General features: G+C 40.6%; 2 protein-coding genes across 2 annotated transcripts; one reads left to right on the top strand and one right to left on the bottom strand.

Moving 5' to 3' along the window:
- Positions 1-2,628: 2,628 nt before the first annotated feature.
- LOC117555499 (protein mono-ADP-ribosyltransferase PARP15-like) lies at positions 2,629-4,360 on the top strand. The gene has a single exon (XM_034230374.1). It carries the CDS (start codon positions 2,737-2,739, stop codon positions 3,217-3,219), a length of 483 nt encoding a protein of 160 aa, XP_034086265.1. The 5' UTR covers positions 2,629-2,736; the 3' UTR covers positions 3,220-4,360.
- A 352-nt stretch (positions 4,361-4,712) lies between these two features.
- On the bottom strand, positions 4,713-17,958 carry f13a1b (coagulation factor XIII, A1 polypeptide b). The gene is made up of 15 exons (XM_034230373.1): positions 17,848-17,958; positions 14,036-14,257; positions 12,879-13,067; positions 12,116-12,364; positions 11,737-11,855; positions 11,547-11,654; positions 10,335-10,509; positions 9,577-9,715; positions 9,027-9,130; positions 8,860-8,948; positions 8,582-8,735; positions 7,643-7,918; positions 7,080-7,240; positions 6,541-6,677; positions 4,713-5,914 (listed from the first exon to the last, which is right to left on the bottom strand). The coding sequence occupies exons 2-15, from the start codon at positions 14,220-14,222 to the stop codon at positions 5,773-5,775; spliced, it is 2,229 nt and encodes a 742-aa protein (XP_034086264.1). The 5' UTR covers positions 14,223-14,257; positions 17,848-17,958; the 3' UTR covers positions 4,713-5,772.
- Positions 17,959-18,912: the final 954 nt, after the last annotated feature.

Raw genomic sequence — 18,912 nt, 5'->3', positions numbered from 1 at the left:
TGTTTTAAAATCACTGCATGAGGTTGTAAAGGTGTATTGCATTTGCAGACTGGGAGCTTGTGCTCATAATATTTAGTCAAAGTAGGACATCTAGGGGTTTGCGGTGGAAACGCTTCATGGTAACAGTTTAACACTAGAACTTGTTCTCGTCTTTGGTTGGTTTGATTTATTTTTCTACAGTTTGGAAACGCAACACATCCTATTGATTTCTGGAGATTACTCTCCCACCTCTCTCTTCCCTGACTTTCTATCATTTTAATTATCTGCTAAGACATAAAATGCATGGTTAATTTATAATAAATTATCTTTTTATAGCTGGAATAGTTTTAGTTATAAAACGCTTATAGTAATTGAAATCAAAAATAAAAACATTCGTCCTCTGAAGGGTTATCTATCTAGAAAGTAGGGCTGTTTTAACTGCTTTATAAATTACAAGATCATTAAGCCCTTTCAGTTTAATGTTTTAACCGCTCAATTACTTTGTAACTTCAGTCTTTATGATCTCACAAACTAAATAGTCATTCTCAGCAGGTAACCCTTTTCTTCAAACAAGCTCTAAAAAACACCTTATCAACATCATATAAAACATCCTAATGTTATCATCATGACTGCATTACACTAACAGGTATCAGGGTTCATGCAGAACAAGATTAACCACGGGAATCCCACTTTAAAGGTTCTGCCAGCAATCAATCTGTACATATAAGGAAGTGAATAAAAAACAATAGGTAGCCTAAGGGAAAGCAAAACTAAATAAACTGAAGAGCTTCAGACTGGCACTCTGGAGAAAGGTATAAGGTTGGAGAAGTAGTTCTTTAATTTAATCTGGCTTCGTATGATTAAAAACTACCCGACGCAGTCCTCTATTGATGTTGTTGTGAGCGGTGTTGTGGAGAAACTCAGCGACGTAAAACACTGTGTGGGTCATAAGAAGGCACGTCAACGGTTACGTCATGACGCAAGCGATGACGCAATGACGCAATAATTACATTACATTACATAATTCACCTTTGAACCTAATTCATCTTTGAACCTGCATCTGTAACAATGAGTGGACCAAAGAAAAGAAAAGTCGACATTGAGTGCAGTCTTTAATGAGGAGTGGACAGCTAAATATATTTTCACGATCTGCTACTGGCCCGGCCCGTCTGTCAAATTTTAAAACTCAGTGGCCCCCGAGCCAAAAAGTTGGCCAACCCCTGCTCTAGACGGACACCTTCTAAGAAGCACCACACTTTTGACAACTTTTGAAGTTCAGAATTCCAGGTAAAATGGAGGAATTCAAACATCCACTGTTCATTGAAGCGAAAGATTTGACAGACAAAGAGAAGGAAAAAGTCAGGAGGCACTTTCGGAAAAGACGGGATTCTGGTGGAGGTGATTGTGGGATGATCGAAAAGGCTGGAGGCAACACGTATAAAATCTATTTCAAGGAAATAGAAGGTGAGTAATCCTATTTAGTTCAACTAGTAATGTGTCGTATATACTTTGTAGCAATTTTTTTTAAATATCTGCCATTTTTTCAAAGGGTTATAAAGATTTATTTCCCACCAGACACGTTTTTTTACGCTGCTTTGGACAATCTTGCACTATGTACATTCCCTAAGATATTGAAGTGACTGTTTTTTTGTATATATTGATTGTTGTGTTTTATCTTAATGTGTGCATATGTATAAATGTGTCTGTTGATTGTATATATATTGGATATAAAGATTTGTATATTTGTATTATTGTATTTTGTATTCGGGATTGTAGACTTGGAGAAGGCGTATGACAGAGTTCCCAGGGAGTTACTGTGGGAGGTGCTGCGGGAGTATGGGGTGAGGGGGTCTCTACTCAGGGCCATCCAATCTCTGTACTCCCAAAGCGAGAGCTGTGTCCGGGTCCTCGGCAGTAAGTCGGACCCATTTCCGGTGAGGGTTGGCCTCCGCCAGGGCTGCACTTTGTCACCAATCCTGTTTGTAATATACATAGATCGGATTTCGAGGCGTAGTCATGGGGGAGGGGGTCTGCAGTTCGGTGGACTAAGGATTGCACCACTGCTTTTTGCAGATGATGTGGTTCTAATGGCTTCATCGGTCTGCGACCTTCAGCACTCACTGGATCGGTTCACAACCGAGTGTGAAGCGGCTGGGATGAGGATCAGCACCTCCAAATCTGAGGCCATGGTTCTCAGCAGGAAACCGATGGACTGTCCACTCCAAGTAGGGAATGAGTATCTCGGGGTCTTGTTCTCGAGTGAGGGAACAATGGAGCGTGAGATGGGCCGGAGAATCGGAGCAGCGGGAGCGGTACTGCAGTCGCTTTACCGCACCGTTGTGACGAAAAGGGAGCTGAGCCAGAAGGCAAAGCTCTCTGTCTACCGGGCCATTTTCGTTCCTACCCTCACCTATGGTCATGAAGGATGGGTCATGACCGAAAGAACGAGATCGCGGATACAAGCGGCCGAGATGGGTTTTCTCCGCAGGGTGGCTGGTGTCTCCCTTAGGGATAAGGTGAGAAGTTCGGTCATCAGGGAGGGACTCAGAGTTGAGCCGCTCCTCCTTCGCGTCGAAAGGAGCCAGTTGAGGTGGTTCGGGCACCTAGTTAGGATGCCACCTGGGCGCCTCCCTAGGGAGGTGTTCCAGGCACGTCCAGCTGGGAAGAGACCAAGGGGTAGACCTAGGACCAGGTGGAGGGATTATATCTCTTCGCTGGCCTGGGAGCGCCTTGGGATCCCCCAGTCAGAGCTGGTTGATGTCGCCAGGGAAAAGAAAGTTTGGGGCTCTCTGCTGGAACTGCTACCCCCGCGACCCGACCACGGATAAGCGGGAGAAGATGGATGGATGGATGGATGTATTCGGGATTGTTGGAAACGTTATTTCGATCGCTCTGTCTGTACAAACACACAGAAATATTGACATTAAAGTTGACTTTTACTTTTCCTTTATTCTGAGCAACTTCCTACGGGGAAGGAACATACTTGTAAATGCCAACTACTCTGCTCAACCCACCTACTCCAAGCCAGCTGATGATGGTTCCCAGCTCATGTTCGTGGTCCGCGTCCTGACCGGCCTCTACACTCAGGGGCAAGAAAATATGAGGGTCCCTCCTCCCGTCAGCGACCAGGAGGGCCACGACCGCTACGACAGCGTGGTCGACAGAGTGGACAACCCCCAAATGTACGTCGTGTTTCATGATAACCAAGCGTACCCCGACTACCTCATCACTTTCAAGTGAACGTGAGGAGATATGATTTATCATCCCGTGTGGGAATATACAGGTAGAAGAAATTAAAGAAAGTTATAATTTGGGGTATGTTCATGTAAAGTTATATGGTGTAAGAGTTGTTTTTTGTCATATAAATGAATAATGTTCACAATGTTCGTACAAAGCCTTAAAAATGTGGACTATGTCAGATACCTGATTTTTAAACATCTGGTCTTTATTCTACACCATCATTCGTGTTAACCAATCATCTTTTAATATTTTAAATGTAACAATTCAGTTTCCATATTTTTCTACTGCTGTTTAAAACCAGAAAGGAGTTGGTCAGCATTAAATGAAAAGTTAATAAGAGCACTTACAATCAGTGGTGTAGTGGGGATTTTTTTACTGGGTGGACGCTATTTTAATGAGGTCATCCCAAACAATGCTACAAGTGCGCACGCACGCAGTGCACTCTCAAAACGGGTATTATAACGATATTCTTTTTGGAAAAGAAGTAACGTTTTTTTGACTGCCATTATAGAGCCGTTTGCGTTCTTGAGGGAAAGAGCTACTGCAAAATCGGCGGGCGGCGAGCGTGATGACGAATCATAATTTTTGAAGGAAATCGTTTTTATTTTGTATTATAATTACTATGAAATCTATTATGTTTTCGTCATTATTACAACAAATACACACTTGCAACGATTTTACATTTATTAGGACTATTCAAAACAAATCATGCTTCAAAAAAGTGGGGCCTCCAAATAAGTGGGGGTACGGCGATCCCCCGCGTCCAGCGACCACTACACCACTGCTTACAATATAAACAATACAAAGTATAGAGGGCTGTAGGTGTCAAGGAAATATGTTTTTCTTTATTTTCAGCAATTGCATTGTATTGATTGCATTTGACTGGATTTGAAGAGTTATGATTCGATATATGTTTTTGAAGTCTTTGATCTTAGAAATATTCCCCAGTCCAGTTTCTAAAGTTTTCTGCACTGCAACATAACTTTAGCTGCTGCTGGGAACATGAAGGATTATTCGTCTTGGTATGAGGACGTTATTCTGTTGCACTTAATTACTTGATTACAACATTTACTGTATCTGGTTTTGAATTTGTTTTAGATTAACCACCAATATAAGCAATAATAAAATTCAGAATCCTTGATGCCGTCTGTATGTTGTGTTACTTTCAGACTTTGTTGTTCAAGAAATAATAATTATCCACAATAACAACCAATTCTCAGCTCTTCAGGGGACATTACATTGACTTACATGCATTTCCTGGAGACTTAACCTAACCTTAACCATAACCAACACATGCCTAACCCTTATCCTAACCAAGTCTTCACCCTAAAATTAATGATTCCCCTCATGGGGACCTCCAATTTGTCCCCATAAGGGCGGCGAGTCCCCACACGTGACTGTGTAAACAGATGTAGGTCCCCACAAGTATAGTAATGCTAGGCCACACACACACACACACACACACACACAGGTAATATGTTGTCAAAAAATAATGCAGTTATGAACCTTTTATTTGGTTATTTGCATTTGTTGTTGAACAAAATAAAATGTAAGGAAACAGATGTTATGAATCGATATGAAGAAGGTTAAAAGAGCTCTTTATGGTGCTCAAGTAGAAACATTGATATGCAGGTTTAACAGAGGGAGTATGTCTCGACAATTTAGTTAAAGCTGATTTAATAATTATTATGTTGTATCGAATGAAACAAACATCAAATGGGTAATTTAAACCAAATAACTATCTGCTTGTTTTGGTGTAATTGTGCCCCCTGGTGGCCACAATTGAGGTATGAATTAAGCTTTAAAAAAACGTTTTAAAATGAATTTACTTTTTGAATGATGAGAACAAATTGAAGCTTTAGTAGCAATCATAGATCTTTCAAAAATGTACTTTCTCCGCAAAAAAAGTCAGATAACAAAAATGTTGACCTTTAATTGTCAGAATGTGTTATAACAGAATGTGTTATAACTGCGCTTGCTTTTCTTACGCCTACAACTATCCCCATTATTATCATAAAAGCTGAAGTTACACTGAATAAGCTGTTAAACCTACAGATACACAACTGCTTTTAGGCTTATGTGTGTGTGAGTGAGTGAATGATGTGTCGCATCCCCTACAGCAGGGGGGTCCAAACTTTTTTCACCGAAGGCCACAGAGAAACATATACGAAGAGCTGGGCCACTCACTAGAGGTATATTGCCTCATTGTAAGTTAGCAAACTCTTGGGGGCTTACATGAACAATACGGTGTAATATATGTTTACAGATATATTTAAGAAGTACAATACAATACAAGCTCAAGTTTCATTTGTGGGCCGCATTCCATATGTTTTCAACTTTAATTGACTGAATGTATTTGAAAATTGGGCATGAATACTGTGTAATATATTTTAACATTATATATTTGAGAAATAGAATAGAAGACAAGCAGAAGTTTATTATACTTAAGTCATTATACTTTTAGAATTTGCTGAGGGCCGATTAAAAATGTAGTTTGGACACTCTTGTCCTACAGTGACCCTCAGTGACCCTACGGTGACCCTATGGTGATCCTCAGGGATTCACGGTGATAGACGCCTGGCCGAGGACCTGCCTGAGGGCGGGACAGTCCAGAGAGGCGATCACTCTGCTGTTGCCGGCCCGCTGCGGGATGAAATACTCCGCCCAGGAGAGGGAAGTACGACCCTGGATCAGACTGAAACCAGCAGGATTTGGGTTAAATGTCAGAAGGGTTGGGCTGCATTTGACAATCAAGATATTCTAAGCTTCAATTAATTTACACATTTTATCCTATCTATAGCTGTGTTTTTAGCATTCCTGAGTAATCGTGTTTAAATTCAGTGGATTTCTTTCAAAATGGTAATTTTTAAATATCTCTGATTATGAGGAGAATTTTCTCAGCAGAGATCTTTTTTGTATTATATATATATATATATATACTTTATTGAGCATTAAAAGTACAAATATAATAATTAAAAATAATGATAAGAAAGGTACAGGAACATAATGCTCACTATCAGTTTTCTATTTTCAACATCCCACCCCCCATCCCCACCCCGCCCTCAGGTAAGAAACTAAATGAAGCATAAAAATAATAATAATTCTAAATAAATAATAATAATAATAATAATAATAAGGGAAAACTGTAAGCAAAACTATTCTTACAATAAGAATAATATGAATACAATTCCCATTTTAAAGAAATCCACCAATATAACCAGATGACATTAAAGCACCATTTTGTATTATGTGACAGATTTTATTCAACATCTTAAGGCTTAAGGTTTGTATGGCTACTTGTTTCTGCTGTTCTGAACTCACCTGTAATATTTGGACTTGGGCAGCATGATCCCGGGTCCCTCCATGCGGATGTAGACGCCCTCCAGGCTGAAGGAGAAGGGGTTTGTGAACTCCACGGTCGCCGTCATCTCCTCACTCACTCTGCCGCCCTCCGACACCTGAAGACACAACATAAGAAAACATGACATAAAAGAAAGTTAAGGTTCAAGGCTTTTATTCTCATTCGTACATGGCTACAGTGTAGTAATGTCGATGAAAATCTTACGTCACAGGCTCTTCCAACAGTGCAACACAATAAAACAGATAAAATAGTGCAAAAGAGTCTATATACAAGTGATACATCATTTGTAAGTTGTAAACAGGTGAATGTTATGGATGTTCTAGTTCAGGTGTTTAACAGTCTTATGGCCTAAAGTCAATTTGTTGAATTTATTAGCCACTTGGAGTACACAAGAAGTCGTAAAAAATTACTTTCTGGACTCAGGAATTGTACCGAAAAGCTAAAGCCAAGTAATAAGATTAGTTTTACGTATAGTCAGAAAGTAAGCATTGTTTCAGACCGTGATGGTGAGTTTGGGGTTGTGCAGGGTGATGACTTTCATGGCGGTGATGATCTGCCCGGTCTCCTGGACCTTCCCAGTGGCGATGAAGTTGATGTTTGCCTGTTCCACCAGATGCTTCATGTAGGCCTTCGACTCGACTGTCACCGACTCCTTCACACCTGGAGAACGCAGAAACATAACAACTTTCTCTATTAGAGACACAATATTTATAATGCATTTTATTTATATAGCGCTTTTCACAACTCAAAGACGCTTAAGGACTTTAATGGTATCTGTATTCTGTGTGAGATACATTTTCTGTGAAATGTCTATGTGAAGCACTTTGGACTGCAGTTGTCGTATGAAAGGTGCTATACAAATAAAGATTATTATTAATATTTATATTCCAAAGCTCAAGCAAATTATCAATGGTTTTGGTGTTTTCTGAGAAACAATCAAAAAAATGATGCAGTTTAAATATTCTTTGTATTGCAGTTGTTGCCATCCGATAAGTAAAAGGAAGTACTTCTTAGTATGAGTCTATTTTTGTTGGTGTGAAATAAATGAAACCCCTCTCTCACTTTTGTTTGGGCCAATGGTCACGGTGGGATTCCTGAACAGGAACTCGGAGCTGGTGACTCCGGTGTAGAAAACCACGCTGCCGCTGATGTAGATGTCCATGGTGCGGCGCTCGTCGCTGCGGTTCACAAACTCCAGGCTCATCTCGAAGTCGTCGCCCACGCTGACCTCCAGGGTGGGCAGGATCAGGTCCACGTCGGCCGCGGGAAGCTCGGACTTATCGCGTTGACAGCCGTACTCCTCCGCCTTCTCCAGGACGGTCCGCTCCTCGGTACTGCCTGGAGAGGAGGATTGAACGTGTGTTCTTACAAAGGTTTTCCTCACAAATGTAGCTTTTTTTAAACGAGATTTCAGGACTCTTGTGAAAGGAAGCTACATTTGGTCCCAAAGCTACACATTTCTTGTACATTTCTATATGGTTTTCTTCACAAACTTAGTATTTTTGGAGATATTGGGAGTTCTTTTGCGTGAGAGGAAACAACATTTGGTCCCAAAGTAACAACAAGCTAAATTTGACACAAACTACAACCGATTTCCACATGCTTAATCCTTCCCAAATCTGTCAGCCACATAGGGGTACATGGCTGTTCCTCTGGTGCCGTAACAAGGCCCACTGTGCAAACACACAGCCACCATCATCCCAAATTAACCTGGGACCCGTCATTTTTGCCCAGTGTGAAAAACAAATGGACTTAACACTGACTCAGAGACTGCTTGAGAGAATAACATCACGACATGAAGCCTCACACTGTGCCTCAGTTTTCATTATGAGGATTCATGTTGGCGCCTCTTTCAGGGTTTTAGTTGTCGTGGAAGATTAATTTTAGACTGTTCTTAAACTCAAATCATTTTAGATTTAACATTTGTTTGTAAAAACGTTTCCTAATCAGGAGCTGAGGCTTTAAAAAACCCTGCACTTTGTGTCGTATGAAGTCTCTGACCTTCAGGGAACTTGTACTGATCGGTGATTTCGCGGCGGGTCATGTCTCCTGGAGATTTGGTCACCACCATGCGGCCTATGTGGGTCCGGTTCACTCTGACAGGCTCCATGGTGCCATCTTTATTCCGGGAATAAAACACCACATCGCTGTTGACCTGTTGGCAAAAAATACAGAGGAAAAAAACACTGGCTTGGATTCACGCAATTTTAGTAAAAATAACATGTCTTTTTTTTTTTAAGGAAAATTACACTGAAATAATGTCCTTTTAAAAGGCTCACCTCAGCAAACAGAAAGGCAGCATCAAATGGGAAGCAGATCTGCCCGTGTTTGATGGCCTGGACTGAGGCAGGGCCACATCTGTACATGCCTTTACAGATAAGAGAGGATTATCAATTACCTGTTCTTATAAAGCAAGATTTTAATTCATGTTATTATTATTACTTACCATCACTGGTCTCCTGTGGTGTAGCATCCACCACCTGCCAGCCTCCAAAGCCAGCTGGGAGGTCGGGTCTGGACATGTAGCACTCGTTCCAGCAGTGATAATTCCTGATAAAAACAACATTTAAATATAATTACAGTCTTTTTTTGTAAATAAAAACTTGTGTGGGACTAAAAGAAGCCTTACAATAGAAAAAGTCTTGAAAAATCTAAAAGGATCCTCTAAGGAAGCCTGAATGTTTGCAGCTAACTTCATCATTTAATATCTTGAGGCTTTGGTCTGAAAACGGCCCAATATGAAGGTCGTGGAGAAGTCAAAATGAAAAAGGGTTCATCATCTGAGGAGCATTTAAGTGCTTAATTGATTTCATAGCAACATTATATTCAGGTGGAAACTTTGTAAAAGAAAAAGGTCAGGGTGTCACCCAAGGTATTAGGATTCATCCTCTGAGGACCATGATTATTCATAACGAATGTCATTGTAATCTCAGCACTCGTTGAAGCTACTAGTTTTTAAATCTCAGTGTAATGCTGAGTTACATAGAGGGTGATACCAGATAGAGTCTTTGGTGTGACTGCGGTCGATTCTGCCGTTCTCGTCCAGGATGATGTCCATCTTCAGGTTTCCATTAGTGTCGTGAGCGGAGTAGAAGTTGGTGACGACCCTCGATGGGATGCCCAGACAGCGCAGGACTGGAAACAAACATTAAAAGGACAATAAAAAACTGAAATTAAGATTAAAACAGAAGCAAAGACAAGAGTTGAAAGGGGAGAACGTTTGTAATATGCTTCCTTTCCTATCAATTGAAAAAAACTTGTATCAAGGTTTCATTTTTGTACATGGTTGTCTTTTCCTACTTTCTAATGACTTTTTATCTTTCCTTTTAGGACCTTCTCAACTGATGTCAATAATTTTCTGAAGGGGTTTGGTCAACAACAAAAAAAGTGCTAATGTTTTTCTATATTTGGGCTTTACAATTAACACACTTAATTGTGTTACAAAAGTTTTGCCCCAATTCGGTGTAACAAACTATATTAACCCAAACATGGCTGTAACAACTTAAAAGACCAAATTGTGCATTTAATCGGCCGTCGAATACTTCCATCATAATGTTGATTTTCCAACTTCAGGTTGATTACTGTGACTAACCGTAACCCTAACTCTTACCCTAACTCTACCTACAACACTGGAACAGTTAAATATCATCTAAAATGTGGGTTGTTACCTATTAGTAAAAACAGGGCCACCACTATTCAAAGGGGCTATCAATAAAATAACTAGTATATCTGTGTAATATTTTCTACTTCTCACAGGTGTTGAAGACGGCGGCGTAGACCCAGCACTGAGCGTAGCAGACGGGCATCTTTACGCTGGCGTATTTGAGCAGGATTTCGGTGCTGCCGATCCAGGAAGTGGGCGCCACGCCGTAGGTGTAGTCGCCGCTCCAGTTCCCCACGAGCACACCTTCGTCATCACGAGAGTTCAGCTGAGTGTGACAAAGAGCAGATTTAAGACATTTATGGAAGGAGCATCCGACAAGCACTTTGCACTTTAAAAAAGGCCTAATTCTGTATCATTTACTTTTTTCAACAAGAAGAACAAACTATATTCAATAAATAAAAGATGTGTAAAATTCCTAGAAATAAGAATTTAGGGAGTTGAAGTAAAAATATAATGTAAACAGTAGAAACCCTTGTGTTGGTCCAATTACACTTTATTTTGAAAAGTGATGGCTATGTGAAAAGGCTTTCTGCAAAAGTCTCCCAGAAAAACAAATCTACATTTTATGAGAGAAAACCAAAACAATTGATTACAGCTCATTATATTTCAAGCTGGTTCCACAATCTTAATGCAGTCTCATGGAAAGAAAACATAGTCCATAATTCCTTCCACTATATCATTGATATTTCATATTTTACTGCTGTTACGTGCCGTAGTGGGTGTTTGTGTGTGTGTGTGTGTGTGTGTGTGTGTGTGTGTGTGTGTGTGTGTGTGTGTGTGTGTGTGTGTGTGTGTTTGTGTGTGTGTGTGTGTGTGTGTGTGTGTGTGTGTGTGTGTGTGTGTGTGTGTGTGTGTGTCTCTCTCCCTCTCCCCCTGATTGTCTCCCTCCAGGTTAAGTCCCAATCCCCAATCAGGGCCTCCATAAAGGACCTGAGGAAGGCTGCAGTCGCTCTCTCCTTCTCCTCTGGCTGCATGTGTGATATGTGCAGCATTGTGTGGTTTCTTTGTATAAGACTTGTTAACTTGTATTTTGCTCATTGTTAGATGTTTCATTTAGTCACTTTCAAAATGGCTGGTGAGCCCCTTTACTTTTGTATTAATTAAAACATCACTTTGTGGCTTCAGCAATCGGTTTCCTCTTTTCTTTCTCTCTCCCGGTTATTTTTACATTTGTGTTACTTCCCTTTGTACCCCTAGTCCAAGAGGGAACGTAACAACTGCACAATAATATTCTGTTTGCCTTGTTGCACCATTTAACTGTATATCTTACGTTTTAATGGATGTCTATGAATATTTCCTCACCATAGCAGAGGCCTTCCTGGTCACCCTGATGGGGTCTCCTCTGTTAGTGATGGGCATGTCGGACCGGTCCATGATGTACAGACAGGCGTCCAGGACTCCAAAGTTAAACTATAAGGAAAAAAAAACCTTAAGAAGTCAAAAGATATTTAAGATAATCAATCCTGAGGCTCTTGTTTCGTTTTTCTTCTACCTGCCCATAGTTCCAGTTTCTTTCAGCGACGTCATCATAGGCGCCGTGGTAGATGATCCCCATCTCATTCATCACACACTCATCCCTCTCCTTCTCATCATCCAGAAACACGGCATCAGCTGAGGAAAAACACAACAAGTCACGTGGATATTTGTGGATAAAACCACCAGACTAAGGGACAGTTTCATCCCACATGCCATAAGACTGTTAAACACCTGAACTTTTGAAACATCATCCATCTGTTTGCAACTTATATATATCAATATTCCAATTACTTGTATATAGACTATTCTGCACTATTATTACTTGAATCTTGAAAACCTGATAAAAGCAAAAATAAAGTGGTTCAAAAAAGAAGTTGTGGACGCCTTAACCCAACCTGAGGCCCAGGGATTGAAGAGGATGTAGAGGTCGCGTCTTTTGTCCTTTCGGGTCCTGCGGATACCGAAGGGCGTCACCACGGCGACGTACATGTGGTACTTCCCCACGATGCAGGTGGCAGCAGCCGTGACGCCCATAGTGACCGTGTTGTCAGCGGTGTTGGTGATGCTGCCCTCCCAGGAGCTCGGACGCTCATTGTGGGGAAAGACGGGGATGTAGGTGCCCTTGCTGAACTGAGGGCTGGAGCCTGGAGGAAAAGAGGGACGTTTGACATTAAAACAGAATAAAGACTTGGTACCTGCAGGATACTGCTCCACCTGTTCAAATCTGCTCAAAGATTGTTGGTCAGAGACTTTATGACTCATCATAACAACCTAATAAGGCTGTCCAACAACATCATCTCGGACCCAAACCATGCTCTGAACAGCGAATATGAACTGCTAGCATCTAATGGGAGATACAGGGTCCCGCGATTCAATAAAGTCAGACTGAAGCATCCTTTGTGCGTCAGTCAATCCTCTCAGTAAATACAGAGCTGAATCCCAGATCAGAGGCACGCTAAAGGGCCATTGAAAATGTTTTCTCTCAGTGATTGTGATAAATGTTTGTTGTTTGTTTTTCATGTATTGTGTCTTGATATTTTTCTATGTTGATGTTACACAAGGAGCTGCTGTGATGCAAGTCAAATTTCAGACTTGATCTGACCATTAAAGTATTATCGTATCTTAGGATGGAAAACATGAGTTTGAAGACGAGCTCACCGATCACAAACTCCACAGCGAACTTGTCTGAGGCAGGTTTGTAGGGACGGTTGAAGGTGATCTTGACCTCGAACTCTTGTCCTCGACGCACCACCAGATAGTCCGAGTTGTAAAAGTTGGTGTGGTGCTGCTGCTTATTTTTCTCCTCCGGCAGTCGCATCATGTCCACGTCCAAGATGTCAAGATAGTCTGAAGGAAAAGAGGAATAAAGAGCCCCATGTAAGCCTCAGAACAACATGTTTGGTGGTTTTCTGACCTAAGTGTTCACACATAAGGCTACCGTTCTTGTTTTAAAAAATTCAAGTGAATAAATACAAAACTATTGAATGTGTGTGTTTGTATTAAACATCCAGGTAACCTAGATGTTTTAATTATTTAAAAACTGAAATGAATTAGCCCCGATGAACATGCGGGGACAGCTAAACTGCCCGTTTCTTTAAAACCTTATATCAATGAAACATTAGATATCCTTTTAACCAATGGAAGATCGAGCCTCAGCCATCAAATTATACTGGATATTTGCTTAAAAAAAGAGAGTGGTGGAGACCAGTGCTCTCTAAGTGTCAGCAGTTTATCAGAAAACTCAGTGATGGCTTATTATTTGCATTATCCTTACAGCCGCTCATTTGTCGTTCTGGCTGTCATCTTGTGCGACAGCTGCATGAAGTGATTAGAGTGTATCTGGCTTGGATGTCATTCATGTGTCAGTCATGTATCTACTGGAAACTGTATCAGTGTCGGGAAAGTCTTCTCAAACCAAGAAGTGACATCTGTCTCCTTCAATTCAATTTTTTATTAAGAAATTAATTAATTCTGTATGAACTAGATCTTATTGTTAAGAGTACAATACTTACTATATAATAATTACAATCCCATAGCTATACATACTTGTATATACGTAAAACTTATACTGTCACTTTTTCTTTCACATTGCACTTTTATTCTTACATTTCTTCTACTATTATTATATGATGTATATATAACTATTGTTATTATGCTTGTGTGCAATCATATCTGTCCTATCCTGTGTTTACCCTTATTGCAGTTGCTGCTAAGACACCCACATTTCCATACAGGGATTTATAAAGGTTTTTCTATTACTTGAACTCAATAAAACTTAAGTTTAATAGCCACTTTTTTGCAGAATCCTCTCTCACCGGTCAGAGGGGGGAATCCTCTTGGACCCGGCAGACCAAACGGTTCAAACTCAGGGATGTCGGTGGAGTCAGAGTTGGAGCTGGAGATGGGAACTGCAGAGCGACCGCTGCTCGTCATCTTGGGTCGGGGTCCGGTGGGAGGAGGGGGGGCGGGAGAGGAGGTCGCGGTGGCGCCTGGATCAGACATGGCGACGATAACTCGAGAAGGACGATCTGAAAAGACTGATAACACAACATTTGTACTAATTTTTACACTTTTATTTTTGTTGCAACAACTTTTTTACTGAAAACTATTCATTCCTGCGTGAAGACAAGCTGTGTAAAACCCATCTGCTACACATCTGTGGAAAAACTGGCAACATGCCTGTGTGTGTGTGTGTGTGTGTGTGTGTGTGTGTGTGTGTGTGTGTGTGTGTGTGTGTGTGTGTGTGTGTGTGTGTGTGTGTGTGTGTGTGTGTGTGTGTGTGTAATTATCCCTTTGTTAAAAAATTACATCCGTGTGAATACTTTTATGTCCCATGTGGTTTCCATGTGTGCTGGGTGGGGGAGAGTTTTAGGCCACTCCCCTTCCTGGAAGATGCTGGTAAACAAAGACACTTGTTGTGCTTTATTTACACTTCACAAATATTATATTTGAATATTTCCTTGTGGTCGGAAAGAGAAGCATTTATCATGTGTATTAAAATACAGAACGGTCATGGAGGGAAACCACAGTGAAACTGACTGTGGGTGTGAAATCATGTCATTGTGAAAGTTCCTGAATAAACACACAATATAAATACCCGCTGACACTAGAACCGCATATTGCATGCAGTCCAATATAGTCCAACCAATTGCAGGGTTAATCATTTTAAAATTGTTAAGCATTGAGTTGAGTTTGGATTTTGGTACTAGAAGGAAGTTGTAGAAGTAGCAGTACTATTAGTCGGGAGAGAACTTGTGATAACCAGAAATGTATAATTACATAACCAATACTTTTATTATAATGTCCTGGAATAAAATAGTGTTTTTATATTTAAAAATAATACGTTTCTTAAGATAAAAAGTTTAATATATTTGGGTTTTTTACTTTTAATTGGACAAAACCAGGATTTTATAGACCAAACAATTGATCGATTAGTTGAGAAAAGAAACAGATTAATGACCAATAATTGGTAAAGTGACCATTTAATAATGACTGAAAACACACTGGTCATGGACCTTTAGTACTACTGCAATACAAGGAGTAACGCTAGTAAAAAAAGATTTTATTAAAGTCTCGTAAAGAGTTTATTTCTATAACAAGGTAAATAAAAGTCTTTAAAAATCCTCATAAAAAGTCTGTGAAGGTGAGAATAATAAACACAAACTGAACATCAGGTTCAAACACAACAAACTGATGTAAACAAAGACCCTCAGTGTACTCCGAGTGACTCATTTAATCCTAAAAACAGAACCAAAGTGACATAAACCCACATCGGGTCTACATACCACACCGAGCAGTTACTGCCATGACGATTATGTAACCATGTGGGAAGGCTGATTAAACATCAGGTACACAAAAGGTGTTTTCATGAGGTGCGAGCGGGGTGTACAGTACGTCAGGCTTATGGGACGAACACCTGCACCTGTTGCATAACGGGGGCGTGTGCTGGACCGGAGAGACGCTTTTGGGACGACTGGACGGCATGAGTCACCGCTAAAGACAGAGAGAGCTCTGTTTCCCCCTCAGAGACGTGCCTACCTTCTGCAGACTGGCACAGGACGAGCGGGCAGACAGACAGGCGGCAGCTCATTGGTGGAAAGGAACTAATTACCTGTACTAGTTAAGCACCATTTTACTATTTAAAAACACCCAATAAAAAGAGTTACTAAAAAAAGAAGAAATAGCAGCCAGAAGTTGGGGCTCTTTGGCATTAACACCTGAAACACCTGGTGTAAGGGAATATTTCTGTCTTACTCCTAAGTGTCAAAGAATAATTATTCCTTACTCCTAAGATATTTAACCATATTGCCTGTTGACGTTTATCAATAACCCTGATCTGTGACGCCAGCTTTAAGGAATGTGCTCCAGCACTTAGTCTCAGTTTTATGACTGGTCAACTCTCGGTCACAGAGCCAAAGAGTCAGATAAGTGATTCTGTGTCTCCAGGTGTTCACGTATACCTTCCCCCAATATGTGGGTTGACTCTCTGTAAATTAGTTAAAGGGTCTACCAAGATGCAAGGCTGATCAGAATTGACATGGCAACCCACCCGTGCAGTCAGAACCTTTTGCCGCTGTGACTTGTGATATGAATTCTCCGGCCGTATCCTAGCAATAAACTATCATTGTTTGACATCAAAGCTCCAACTCTCCTCGTGTCTCTCTGAGTCCTGACTCTCCATTGCTGCAGAAGTTTCCCTTACACCTGGAACATGTCACAGGGTTCATTTAACTCACTGTTTGAGGCACAAAGAGGTAACACTTTTGAATATTTCACATGAAAAAAATGCCACAATATTTATGCTAATTGTGTAGCGAAATGTAATTGGTCATCTCACCACTACAACTCTTTATCTTGGGATAATTTCAGGGGTTTCCCAGGATCAGAACCAGCCCACTAAACCACCTAACTTCATAACAACTAATTAAAAACGGTCTCTACCTCAGCCCAGCTGCATAAAGATATCACTTGTGAATTGATGCAGTGTATGACCATGCTTCTGGAGCAACAATACCTTTTCTTTCATGCTGTAAGAACACTTTGAGATGGATACTTTTGTACTTTGACTGGAAGAGGAATTTGAATGCAACATTTTTACTTTTATTTGAATTTTTCTTAAATATTTGCATTTCCACTTTCTTATTTGCTGATTTCAAAGTCATATACACATCCTAGATATCCTACAAGATCCAAGATAAAGTCATACTTGTTCTTCACGGGCATTGCTGGAAGAAATATGCAGAATCTATGTTAACCCTTGTGTGGTTAACCCTTGTGTGGTGTTCGGGTCAAATTGACCCGAACATTACCAAAGGGTGCGAAATGTGAACATAACACAAGGGTTAAGTGCTACATTTGGAAAGTAGGGGTGTGTTGGTGGTATCAGTTCTGCATAAAGAAACGTTTTAAATGATCAAATCTTGAACGGAAGTGGCATACAATGGAAATACTGTAGTCCACAGTATCTCCAAACTGTTGTTAATTTGAGGGTTGGAGTGAATGCATATAGTTTCTTCACACTACTGCATATCACTGACACTTGTTACTTTTCTGCGTACAAGGACTTTTAACACAACTTTGGCAAATGCTGACACAGGAACTCTGAACGTTAACCAGCAGGACTGAGACATTTAATGCTCAAGGGAGGTTTTTTACTTGCCATAAAACTCTCTGCAAAGACCATACTTTACCCGGCAAAAAGTAAAGTGAAATGGTCAAAGTGTTGCATGCATTTTATACATGCTAGAGACAAAACAACATGCACCTCAAAAATCTAGAAAACCTTGAAACAAAGTAGGATTCAAAGCTTTTTGTCCTATTGTTTCTGCTACTTCTACAGTATTTATACAATCCAGGTAATAACACTGTTACAGTTACTCCTACTTATTTGAATGTAAACCAGGCATTAAATCAAACTTAAGTTAACAGAAAAGTGCATTGATTAATATTAAATCGTAGTGATGCACAAAGGGCATTGTTAGAGCATGTTTGAACGATTACACAACAACTCACATCTGGAAGGTATAAACAAAAACAGATACCATGCTGTTGAGGAATGTTGCGGTTAATGTAGCATTACAGCAACTTTTGTAAATATAAAGTAAGTTCAAATGGAGAGTGGACGCACCTCAGATGAAGTTGGAGAGACAAGCTGCTGTTGGATGGAGTGGATCCGCTGCTGCTGCTCCGTGTTGGGAAACTTCTGCTTCTGCTTAAATACCCTACAGGGGAGAGGAAGAGCCATCCATGAGAGAGTGTGTGTGTGTGTGTGTGTGTGTGTGTGTGTGTGTGTGTGTGTGTGTGTGTGTGTGTGTGTGTGTGTGTGTGTGTGTGTGTGTGTGTGTGTGTGTGTGTGTGTGTGTGTGTGTGTGTGTGTGTGTGTGTGTGTGTGTGTGTGTGTGTGTGTGTGTGTGTGTGTGTGTGTGTGTGTGTGTGTGTGTGTGTGTGTGTGTGTGTGTGTGTGTGTGTGTGTGTGTGTGTAACTGGACAGCCTATTTTACGAGCAGGATGTAGAATCTACCATCGCTGCACAACCCACAGCTGGTTGGAGCTCAAACAGATAAGGTCTATGCTGCCTCCTTTTTAAAAAAAAAATGTTGTCCCCCTAGTTTTCTACTTAAAAAGGCGTGGTCTTGTGCTGAGGAACCCACTCTTTTGATGGTTTGTGGTGGCATATTTAAGAGTGATGCTTTTATTTCAGGTGTTGGTTTGTGCTCTCTTTACTCCAACTGCTCCACCATTAGTTCCTCTGTTTTAGGCCTCAGCTCTAAATAAAGAGGGCATAGGTTTTGGATGTAAATAAACACAGACTGTTGTGGCCTCTTTAATGAAGTTCAGTTGGTAATTCCTGACTTGACTTATGGCTGACTAGTGATAAAAGACTGACATAGTGCACTGGTCAGATTTAGGATGACTGAAGTGGCCTAAAGCTGGTCTGTGGCAACCAAAATTGGCCCGGGTTATCGACATCACTTAGAAAGTTACCCAGTTACACTTTTTGGAGCCATTTGTTAGCCGAGTATTAACACCGTTAAGACCTTTGTTGGCAAATAGTAAAGCCTTATTTTAAGAAAACTTGTATATACACATTCCCCAAACTAATAGCAGCGTGTGCATTCTCTGCGAAATGTCCCATCAAACTCAACGCAAAAAAATGACTTAAAGGGGACCTATCATGCAAAATGCACTTTTG

Source organism: Gymnodraco acuticeps, unplaced genomic scaffold, assembly GCF_902827175.1.
Source record: "Gymnodraco acuticeps unplaced genomic scaffold, fGymAcu1.1, whole genome shotgun sequence".
NCBI classification, from domain to species: Eukaryota; Metazoa; Chordata; class Actinopteri; order Perciformes; family Bathydraconidae; genus Gymnodraco; species Gymnodraco acuticeps.
This window is presented reverse-complemented; position numbering and strand designations above follow the sequence as displayed.

Coding starts and splice junctions, on each gene's coding strand:
- f13a1b (XM_034230373.1), bottom strand. CDS start 14,222: ATGTCTGATCCAGGCGCCACCGCGACCTCCTCTCCCGCCCCCCCTCCT. Junction 8,736..8,859: donor CTGCCTTTCTGTTTGCTGAG/GTGAGCCTTTTA, acceptor TTTTGCCAACAG/GTCAACAGCGATGTGGTGTT. Junction 7,241..7,642: donor GACCATTGGCCCAAACAAAA/GTGAGAGAGGGG, acceptor TGCGTTCTCCAG/GTGTGAAGGAGTCGGTGACA.
- LOC117555499 (XM_034230374.1), top strand. CDS start 2,737: ATGTCGCCAGGGAAAAGAAAGTTTGGGGCTCTCTGCTGGAACTGCTAC.